The sequence below is a fragment of the Clarias gariepinus genome, chromosome 27 (genome assembly GCF_024256425.1).
Source record: "Clarias gariepinus isolate MV-2021 ecotype Netherlands chromosome 27, CGAR_prim_01v2, whole genome shotgun sequence".
NCBI lineage: Eukaryota > Metazoa > Chordata > Actinopteri > Siluriformes > Clariidae > Clarias > Clarias gariepinus.
Window position 1 is genome coordinate 18472050 of NC_071126.1, and position 11523 is coordinate 18483572.

The 11523-nt window shown below is 39.5% G+C and overlaps 1 protein-coding gene across 1 annotated transcript in view; it reads left to right on the forward strand.

Annotated features, from left to right (window-relative positions):
• The window catches only part of syne1a (spectrin repeat containing, nuclear envelope 1a), a 202842-nt gene extending 191598 nt beyond the window's left edge, over nt 1-11244 (forward strand). Inside the window, 9 exon segments of the mRNA XM_053488825.1 lie at nt 101-144; nt 771-897; nt 1237-1436; nt 3958-4158; nt 4989-5117; nt 5235-5447; nt 7282-7374; nt 7814-7872; nt 10149-11244. Of these exon segments, the coding sequence (XP_053344800.1) occupies nt 101-144; nt 771-897; nt 1237-1436; nt 3958-4158; nt 4989-5117; nt 5235-5447; nt 7282-7374; nt 7814-7872; nt 10149-10410 (1328 nt within the window). The 3' untranslated portion in view covers nt 10411-11244.
• Nucleotides 11245-11523: the final 279 nt, after the last annotated feature.

Sequence of the window (11523 nt, forward strand, 5' to 3'; positions counted from 1 at the left end):
ACCATTTCCACAGAAACAAACTTTACCTTGTCTTTCTTTTCCCCCCAAACATGTTTTTTTTCTCCCTTACATGTTGTTCTAACACTTTATCCCTTCGCAGGTGACCTGGTGCATAACGTCCTGGACACTTCGTACAGCGGTTATGTAAGTACAGTTTTAATCCAGGACAAAGTTATGACGCTGCGTTTAACATTCAGTCTGAGATGTTGAGGAACGTTTTAGGAGAACTCGAGATGGAGTGTTTTTAGGATTTATACCCAGTTATTGTTGTAACCAGCAGAAGAACTGGATGGTTTTTAGGGTCAAGATCACAGCAAGGATCAAACCTTTTTTTCTTTTATAGCTTCTTTCCTGATTTTCTCTCATTATATGTCATTATATTATTCTTTTAAACATAAAGTGAGCTATAAATAAGAACTAAAGTCAGAGCCTCTACGTATTTTTTTTCTTATGATGAAGACCAGAAAGACATTTTAGTGGTTTAGACATTTTATTTGTAATTGTCTGTTTAATTATACGTATGAAATGTAATTATAGGTTTTAGACTATTATTAATTGTCTTCTGTCCTGTTCATTTATTTGTTTATTTATGATAATAATAATAATAATAATAATAATAATAATCAATCATTAATAATAATCAATTAATTAATTTTGGACAATTATAAAATCTTTCTCCGTCATGTTTTCCATCGTTCATATAGGTCATGAGTAATTTGTCATATTTATTTCGATTAAAGCTTGTTTTGTGTGTGTGTGTGTGTGTGTAGATGCGTCTGATGGGAGACTGTCGAGGAAGCATCAGCGCTCTGAAGAGAGCAGAGGGAGAGCTGGAGGAGGAAGAGAGCGACCTGGCCGGGTTAAACAACCCAGAGAACGCAGAATTACAAATCACAGGTCACAGTCAAACGATAACACACACACACACACACACACACACACACACACACACACACACACATACAGCAGCTTCATACACAGGAACCTTTTCAATAACTCAGCTGGCTTACATTTCTCTTAGCTTCAGGTTCTGTTTTAGTTTCTGTTTAAGGCTTTAGAATCAGATCAGAACATAATCAGTCAGATAATTTAACAACGTGAACTATGAAATAAATAAATAAATACATACATAAATAAACAAACAAACATGTTTCTTATCCTGAGGGCTGTGACTTCTGACGAACCCTATAGAGAGGAGAGTGGCGGTGCTGACGTCGAGTCCTTGTCTCTCTGTAGGTGTGATCGAGCGCTGGGAGCTGATCCAGGCTCAGTCTCATAACTCCAGTGAAGACCTGCTGCTATGGCAACAGCTGACCTCTGACCTGGAGGCTATGGAGGCGTGGCTTAGCCAGGCAGAGGAGGAGCTGGCTGAGCTGAAGGGGCGGGACTTAAGCACGGATATACAAGCCATCGATCAACGGATCAGAAAACTCAAGGTGTGTGTGTGTGTGTGTGTGTGTGTGTGTGTGTGATTGCTCACTAACAGTGTATATATGACTTACAGAAACTGTTATAGTTAACAGTGTGTTCGTAAGCTGATAGACATGGTGTGTGTGTGTGTGTGTGTGTGTGTGTGAATTCCTCACGTCTGTGGTATGAAAGACATTCAGTGCGAGTCTAACTCGTCTAAAAACAGAAGCTCACTGACCTGAATACACCGAACCTGACCTCAATGACCTGCTGCTGAGCGACCAAAATAAATATATTAAATATAGGCTAATTATAAATTATATAAATTATAAATATAAATATATTAAATATAGGCTAATTATAAATTATATAAATTATAAATATAAATATATTAAATATAGGCTAATTATAAATTATATAAATTATAAATATAAATATATTAAATATAGGCTAATTATAAATTATATAAATTATAAATATAAATATATATTAAATATAGGTTAATTATAAATTATTTAAATTATAAATATAAATATATTAAATATAATATATTTATAAATATTATTAACAAGTAAAGACCTTTAAACTAAAATAAATGAATGGGAAACAAATTAAATGACTGAATGAAATGACATACAGTGGAACCTCGGATTACGAGCTTAATTCGTTCCGGAAGTGGGCTCGTATTCCAAAACACTCGTTAACCAAATTTAATTTTCCCATAGGAAATAATGTAAACTTAAATTATTCGTTCTACAGCCCAAAAAAATAAATACATAAATAGAATTAATACAAAATATAAAGTAAAAATAAAACAAATTAACCTGTACTTTACCTTAAAAAATGTAAAATTAAACCCTGACAGATTAGGGTTTTCGTTTGTGCATGCAGAGTTTATGTGTGTAAAATGTGTGCGCGCGCGCACACACACACACACATTAAGGGATAGACCGTTTTTAAAACCATTTAAAAATTAGCAAGGAACATTCCTAGTCACACTCCTGTGAGCGCATACTAACAGGATCACTGCTGTAAGTAAAACAACAACAACAAAAAACAAATTAATCAGCTCCTTACCATTGAAAACAATCGCGACAGAGAGAAGTTTGTGTGTTTATTTGGCAACCTGAGAGGAGGGGGGATGAAGGGGGGCCGCTCGCCTTTATGGCCCCCTTCTCTTAGGTTGCCAAACAAACACACAAACTCTCTGCCTTACACAGACACAAACACACACACGCACACTCAAAAACACTGCAGGCACTAAGACCCAGCAGGGGAGACGATAGGTCTCGGCTTTACAGCTCCCCTTCTCTCAGGTTGCCAAATAAACACACAAACTCTTCTCTGTCACGACTGTTTTCAAAGGTGAGAAGCTGTTTAATTTTTGTTGTTGTTGTTTTACATTACAGTAGTAATCCCGTTAGTATGCACTCATGCGAGTGTGACTAGCGATGTTCCTTGCTAATTTTTAAACGGTTTTAAAAACGGTCTCTCCGTTAATGTGTGTGTGTGTGTGTGTGTGCGCGCACACGCACATCTCACACACACACACACACAGCGCGTGTGTGTATTCACCCAGCAGGAGAGACGATTACCTACAATTCTGCTGCAAGAAAGAGAAAAACCATTGGCTCACTTGTGATGACGTAACGCTCGTTGTTAAAACAAGAAGCGCATGCGTGAAACATGATACTCGGTGCTCGTTAACTAAGACAATGCTCGTTTTTCAAGTAAAAAATTATTAAAAATTGTTGCTCGTCTTGCAAAACATTTGTAAACCACGTTACTCGTAATCCGAGGTTCCACTGTAAATACTTTCAGATAAATAAATTATCATTAACAAATAAATGTAATAAGAACAACAATAATAATAATAATAATAATAAAGACTTGTATATGTAGTAAGAAAAATCTAAACCAAAAATTAAGACAAAATATAAATACATATATAAATTGGTTAATTAATAATAATATAATAAAAAATAAAATTGCTCTCTTATACAGTAATAATAAATAAATAAACAAAAAATAAATGTCAATATTAGTAACAATAAATAAGCAAACAACAACAACAACAACAATAATAATAATAATAATAATATAGTCTAGACTTGAGGAGGTAGCAACAAAGATCACAAACCAAAAAATAAATAAGAGAAAATAAATAAATAAATATTAATAAGTGAACTTTTACATAATAAATGCAAAAACAAAATAAATGTTAATATTAATAACAGTAAATAAGCAAGTAATAATAATAATAATAATCCTAACAAGAAAAGAATGAATAAAAAAGAATAATATAGACTAGGTAGTAACAAAAATCATTTATAAAAAATAATAAGATGAATAAATACGAAGAGAAGAAAATAATAAATGAGCTTTCATATAATAATAAATACATGAATAAAATAAATTAAATCTTGTCAATATTCATAACAATTAATAAGCAAACAATAATAACCGAAATAAAAAGAAAGAAAGTAACATTAGTAGGTCATTATTAGATCTTTCATATGAAAAATGCATAATCCTGTCTCTGTACAGGATCTTCAGAAGGAGGTGGATACCCATAAGCCCACAGTGCTGTCCATCAACCTGAGCAGCGTCAGGCTCGTCCAATCGGATGCGGAGGAGAGTGGGAAGCTGAGGAGGAGACTGAAGGAGATGAACTCGCGCTGGGACCGGCTGGGTAAAGTCCTGCAGCAGAGGAGGGCAGCGCTACAGGACGCGCTAATGCAGTGCCAGGTACACACACACACACACACACACTCACTCACTCACTCACTCACTCACTCACACACACACTCACTCACTCACACACACACACACATTCATTCACTAACGTACAGTTGAGTGCAAAAGTTTGTGCACCCCGGGAACTAATAAAAGCTAGTGCATTAACAAAAAGAAAGATTTATACACATTAACTTTTTTGTCTGTTTCGAGTTATTTCAGTCTTTGACCTAAGATCAAATCCATGGAGTTTTTAGGCTGAAATCTGCGTACATAAACGTATCTGAGGTGATCGCGGTCATTGTCATCACACACTTGATGAAGTTTATTTGTCTCTAAGCTCACATCCCAGTAGTTTATTCATTACTTTTTATTATCACGGCTGTAAAGAACACGTCACACTTTTTATGGTTTATAGTTACGGTTAATCTTATCGAACGTGTTGTTCAGACTGCCTGGCTTAATCTGATTTTTTTTTTTTTTTTTTTGCCAAGTCCACATCGGAATCAGTTTGGGTTCAGAATATTTTCATGTATTCTCAATTAAAAAAATAAAGTAATTGATAAAAAAAAAAAAAAAGACATTGACTCTAATTTTTGCAAATCCGATCTAAACCACATCCAGACGTATTTTGAAATCAGATTCAAATCAGGTTCCTAAAGATCCGTCTTAGCCCGGATACTCAAACTGGAAAATTGTAACTTTCCATTACGTCACTTGCAAAATGACACGAAAGTTCAAGTCAACTCGATCATGTTTTTTTTTTTTTTATTTATTATTAAGTATCTCTTTGTTGTCTTCAGTGCTAAAGTGTGTGTGTGTTTTGTATTTGCTTATGGCAGGAGTTCCACGAGCTGAGTCACGGCCTGCTGCTCTGGTTAGAGAACATCGACCGGAGGAGGAACGAAATCGTTCCCGTCGCACCGGGACTGGACCATCACACACTCCGGTGCCACTACAGAGCGTTGGAGGTGACACACTCGCACTGACACGCTCCTGTCACATAGGTGTGGAGGATAGAATCGGACTCTGTGGTGTGGTGACTGACGTGCTACTATTCCCTTGTGTGTGTGTGTGTGTGTGTGCAGCAAATCGAGCGGGAGTTGCGCGAGACGGAGCACAGCGTGATCAGCCTGCAGGACCTCTCGGGGCAGCTGCTGGTGCAGGCGCAGGGCAGCGAGAGTCTGGAGGCGCAGGAGAGGGTGCACGTCATCGGGAACCGCCTCCGCCTGCTGCTCAACGCCGTCACCTCCGACCTGCAGCTGCTGGAGAGACGCCTCCAGACCTCGGGGGACGCACACGTCAGTCTTTACAACCATTACTTAAGATTTATACCGCAGGAGAACTTCACTTTACACTTTAAGTCAAGTTTAACTCCCCTAAAATATAGTTTTATAGTCTGAATAATATTTTCTGGTTTAGAAGTTAATGTAGAAGTTATCATATTAAGGGGTCCAAGCACCAAATAGTGGCCGGTTTAATAGTTTATTTATACGTATTAAACCACGTTTATGAAGTAAATCCATCCTGACAGAGTGCAATGAATTCCTTTTGAAGTTAAAGGAGATCCCGGCTACAGAATGTTTGAGAACGACTAGGATAAGCGCCCCTAGTGGTGTGGAACCGTATAAAAATAAAACATTTTTTTTTTTTTAAAGGAACAGTTATCACGCATATGCATGCATTTTATTTATAAAGGTGCATTTAGCAGGCGCCGTTATCTTACATTTTTATCTCATTATACATTTGAGGGTTAAGGGGGCCTTGCTCAAAAGTTTAAAAAACAGGGACAACTTGGTGGTCATGGGATTTAAACCTAGGACCTTCCAACCCTTATTCCAAAAGGGGTCATACAGAGCGGCTTTAGGGGCATTGGAGGAGGAAAATAAATACATTGCACACATTTATTTTGCAAGAAAGGTGAGAGCTTATCCATGCGAGAGGATTCCTAAATTTGTTGTAAACTTCATTTCAAAAGAACGATTGTGAGTCCGTAAGCAAGCTTGTTTACAGTTAGATTTCTTGCATCACTCATTGTTCTCAGATATGTCCCGCCTCCCTCGTTCTGATTGGGTACCAAGTAAAATCTCCAGTGCTGATGTAACACTTATAGAAACGCATGTGAGTCCGGCTGGACCCATATAAACACTGGATGGAGTTAATCTAACGCTCTCGGTGACAAAACAGGTGCACATGTGTTCAGGCTCTTCTGTGATTGACTGAAATGTGAGCCACTCCAAGAGCATGAAGGTGGGACTTAAGCGGGATGTTTAGAATGTTTGTACAGTTTAGCTTGTCATAAATATTTATTCTTTATCACGTCTCAGTGTCAGTTGAAATTTATGCATCATTTTAAGTTATTTTAAAATAAGACTCATCGGATGATCTTGCTAGAGTAAACGCTTGTCCACTTGGCTACAAAAAGATAAGCTAATCTTTTAATTATTACAATAAAATAAGTCAAGATGTGCAAAAGTAATTAAGTCATAATAATAACCCTATAACTGTATTTAGTTATATATTTAATGTATCTATACTTTACTTTTACTTGTAGTCCATTACATCCTAAAGCACATATCTACATATCTATTTGTACTTCACTACATTTCCACATGGCATTACATTACATTACATAACCACAATGGTGTGTAGCATTTAATAATATCATGTAGCATGAAATATCGCCACCTGCTGGCTATTATATGGAATTTGTTTGATTTTCTGTAAAAACAAAACAAAACATGGAATCAGAATCAGAATTTTTGCACATACAAGGAATTTGCTTTGTTGACACACGCAGCCCGAAACAAAACAAACAAACAAAAGCAATACAGTTCAATCACGTAGCAGGTGTTTGAAGTCAGAAATGGTGATGGTTGCAGACCAGAGAGAGAAAATCTTTTCTAATACAAGCTCAGTAATTTCGACAGTTAAGACGAGCACCTTTTTTTTTTTTTTTTTTTTTACCTTTACAGATGTAAAGTCAGGATTTCTACTTTTACTTAAATACTATTTTACTTTGGGTATCTCTGTTGTCTATGAAATAAACTGAACATAAAGAGCGGAATGCTGAAGTACAGATTGAGTGTGAAGAGATCATGATGATTGTTCTTCTTGTTCCTCGCTGCTTCACAGGTGCCATCCGTCTGGTCTGCGGTGGATGACGTGGACACGTCGGGATCGGCCAGTCCGGTGTCTGTGGTCAGCGTGCCCGTCCAGCATCACACGGTAATCAGATCAGTCATGTCCTCCGAGCGGGGAAACAAAAAGTGACCCTGGTTTAGGACCGTCTGCATGGACGCTTTGTGTTATTTTGCATAAATTTTTTGAAAGGGAAAAAAACAAAATGTAAGAACAAGAAACTTCTGGCTTTTCATTCCAGACTCTGTCTGTTCTGGAAAGCCAGCTTTCTTGCGCCCCCTTTTGTTTTCTCGCAGTATCATCATTACTTTGCTGAGTCCTTTTGTTTTTTGTTTTGTTTTTTCGCTTTTGTTGTTATTGATGGTTATGATCGACAGCCAGCTTTATGCCTCTGCTTGTGACCACAAGCTTTGTCTTGATTTGCTTGGACTGAAACATTCTTTCTTTCTTTCTTTCTTTCTTTCTTTCTTTTTTATACCCGCCCCTCCTCCCTCCCTCCCTTCTCCTTTTGCTCATTGCACAACAGCTACGGAGCAAATGTAATGTGTCAGGAGCAGGATCCTCAGCCAGCCTGCCGCGCCACAGGTACCTCTCTCTCCTGGGATCTAGAACCATGATGATGATGATGATGATGATGAAGAACACACGCAAAAGGGGGCATCTCTATGCCAATTTTTGGTTTTAGTGGCGTTTCTAAATAATCAGTTCACAAATAGGATCCAAATTCACATCGGACACATCGCATCAGATCTCACGTTAGAACAGTAAAAAAAAAAAGGCAGGAAAAGTAAAAAAAAAAAAACAGTGCATCTCTAGGGTTCAGTTTTGTTTCTAGGAGAACTACTAGGAGCTCCCAGGAGGGGGAGTCAACCTGTATACTGGTCGAGGTTTCAGCAAAGGGTGCGAGGCTTTGAAACACATAAAACACACTCGCTTTCATATACACATACACTCGCACACGTGTTTTTTATATCAGACACGTGTGCGCACCACAGTGTAATAGTGCAATCTTGTGCAGATTTTGAGATGTACGCTACTTGAAATAGAAATTTTTCTTAATCCTGGGAACTCTGTTATGTTCTGATTAATTATCCATGTTTTAATTAGATTTCCAGATGCACGGCTTTTGTTTCATTATACGCTGCTAGGAGTCTAAATGAAGAACACACTCATTCCAAGCCACTCCCACTCTGAGCCACACTTATTCCAAGCCACTCCCACTCTGAGCCACACTCATTGAGTCGCATTCATCCCAAGCCACTCCCACTCTGTGCCACACTCATTCCAAGCCACTCCCACTCTGAGCCACACAGATTCCAAGCCACTCCCACTCTGAGCCACACAGATTCCAAGCCACTCCCACTCTGAGCCGCACTTATTCCAAGCCACTCCCTCTGAGCCGCACTCATTCCAAGCCACTCCCACTCTGAGCAACATTCATTCCAAGCCACTCCCACTCTGAGCCACACTTTTTCCAAGCCACTCCCACTCTGAGCCGCACTCATTCCAAGCCACTCCCACTCTGAGCCACACTCATTCCAAGCCACTCCCACTCTGAGCCGCACTCATTCCAAGCCACTCCCACGCTGAGCCGCACTCATTCCAAGCCACTCCCACTCTGAGCCACACTCATTCCAAGCCACTCCCACTCTGAGCCATACTCATTCCAAGCCACTCCCACTCTGAGCCCCATTCATTCCAAGCCACTCCCACTGCATCTCGCCTACTCTTAGTCACAACTGCTCTAAGCCACATCCACTTCAAGCCAAGCCCATTCTTAATCACACTTACTTTGGTTAATGCCCACTCTTGCCCACATCCACTCTGAGACACGCCCACTCCGAGCAACATCCACTCTGAGACATGCCCACTGTAAGCCACGCCCACTGTAAGCCACGTCCGCTCTGAGAAACACCCATCCTAAGCCACGCCCATTGTCAGCCACACTCAACCTGAAACAAGTCCACTCTGAGCCAGACCCACCCCAGGCCCACTCTTAGGCACATCCATTTTGAGACACGCCCACTTTTAAAAAACAGCTTTTGTGATTTCAGTGGATGTTAGAAATTCCTGGGGGAAAAAATGGTCAAATGTAAAGCAGTGGTAGTGCAGTCCGCGACTTAAACCCGGGTGAGATGTGTTGAGTGTGAACTGAAACGCGTCTATAAACACAGCTGAACGTGCCGATTTGAGGTGACGTGTCCGGTGTGAATAATGGGGTTTGAACACCCCAGATTTAATCAGGCGTATGAAGGTGAAGCAGCTGTGCTGTGATCCTGCTGTGTGTGATAATGAACGCATGTAGAGTTCACACAGGACAGCAGGTTGAGCATGTGATCCTACTTACATCCACACAAATTCATCTTCAGCGATACCAGGAAACAACTCTGTAACTTTTATATGTCTGGATCGTGTTTGTTTTATACCTTCATATTGCACACTTTAGTGTTTAGGCTGTGGCCTTCAATATTTGTCCTTGGTGGTGGTATGTCATCTTTCTGCTCACTACACACAGGAGTTTAAAGTTTTTTCAGGGGAAAAGTAATTACGTTTAATTAGTAATTAAAAATTTATTTATTTATTTAAAAAAAATTCAAAAAGAAAAAATTCCAGACTTGTTTTGTAAATAAAGTTTCGCTGAAACCCTGCTAATTATTATTTAAGTGATGTGTTATTAATGTTCATAAACTAACATTACAAAAAAATGAAGCAATGCATTCAAAATGTGTAGTTTTATTGTAGTTAATTATTGCTTTTAAAACACTGAACTGTTTTTAGGGTCAAAACCTTTTCTTTTTAGCCTGATTTTTGTCGTTGCGACGTCGTTGTGATGAGCGTTAACGCGCTGCTCTCGTGTCCAGGTCCCGCGGGGCTTCTGCGTGCGCTTCCTCTCGCTGTGGTTCCTCCGAGCCTCGCGGTGGCGCTGCTGCGGCTCGCTGCCAGCCCTTCCTGCTGCGGGTCCTGCGGTTAGCTCTGCCTCTGCAGCTCCTGCTGCTGCTCATCGTGGGCTTGGCGTGTCTGGTGCCCATCACTGAGGAGGACTACAGCTGCGCCAACCAGAACAACTTCGCCCACTCCTTCCACCCCATGCTGCGCTACACCAACGGACCCCCGCCCATCTGAGCGAGCCCCAGGAGGCGGGGCTAACCTTCTGACTCGAACTGACACAGACTGTCTATCATTAGCCAAAGCTGAATATGTGAATAGTATTACCCATGTACAGGTAAACACCGCTGCTATTTTTATTTTGTATTATTATTTTTTTGTCTTACTTTAAATTATTGATCACAATCAGAAGTGTGAGGACGATCGGACCGTAAGCCGGAGCCTGAGAAGGATCTTTCGGGGAAACCGGACAATGAAGAAGTCAATCAGACTTTATAGCACTGACTCGAGCGTTTTTTAAGGTACCCGCACCTGAACCGGGCAGAGAATATGATGTATTTATTTAAGTTTATTGTTTGTTTTTGTAATCTTTAATCACGGCATGCGGTTGACGCTTTTTTTTTTAACACTAAACAATCACTGATAGTTACTGGTCTGTAAGAGCTAAGCTTCTTTTTTTAAATACTAGTAAATGACAAGGTTGTTTTAAAAAAAATGGATAAAACCTCAATCATGAAATTGTCAGTACTTATTTATGAGTGTACAGTTTACTAACACTGACAGTAAACAAGGCCTTTCTGATTAATATATACAAATAACTCGTGTGTGTTTGTGTGCTTTAACACTCTTCACCCTTAAGATTAAGAGTCCATTATTTGTCAAAGTGAAATCATTTATTTTTTAGCATATTCAAAGGGAAGGGAGGGAACTGGACTTGGAGAACAGGGTCTGCTCGGATACACAGCGCCCCCTGGAGGAGATTGTGTTAAGTGCCGTACTCGAAGACTCAAGTTTACGACTTACGTTTTTATTCCTCACCTATACATTTCTGCAGGGTCATTATTCCTCCCATATCCCAGCTTTTGTTAGTAGCCTGGGGTCAGAGCCTTCATACAGCGCCCCCTGGAGCAAACAGGGTTAAGGGCCTTGCTCAACTGGGGTTTGTACTGCAGATCTTGAGATACTTTAGTAACCCAGAGCCTTAACCTGACCACTTCCTCTTTCACCAAGAGCGCTTAAGCTAATATAACAAAAGTCAATCAGAGAAGCCGAACATTAAAACTAACATTTTACTCGGTAATAAAAAAAAAAGAGTTTGTCAGATTTCGAGCAACATGAAAACAACCATAA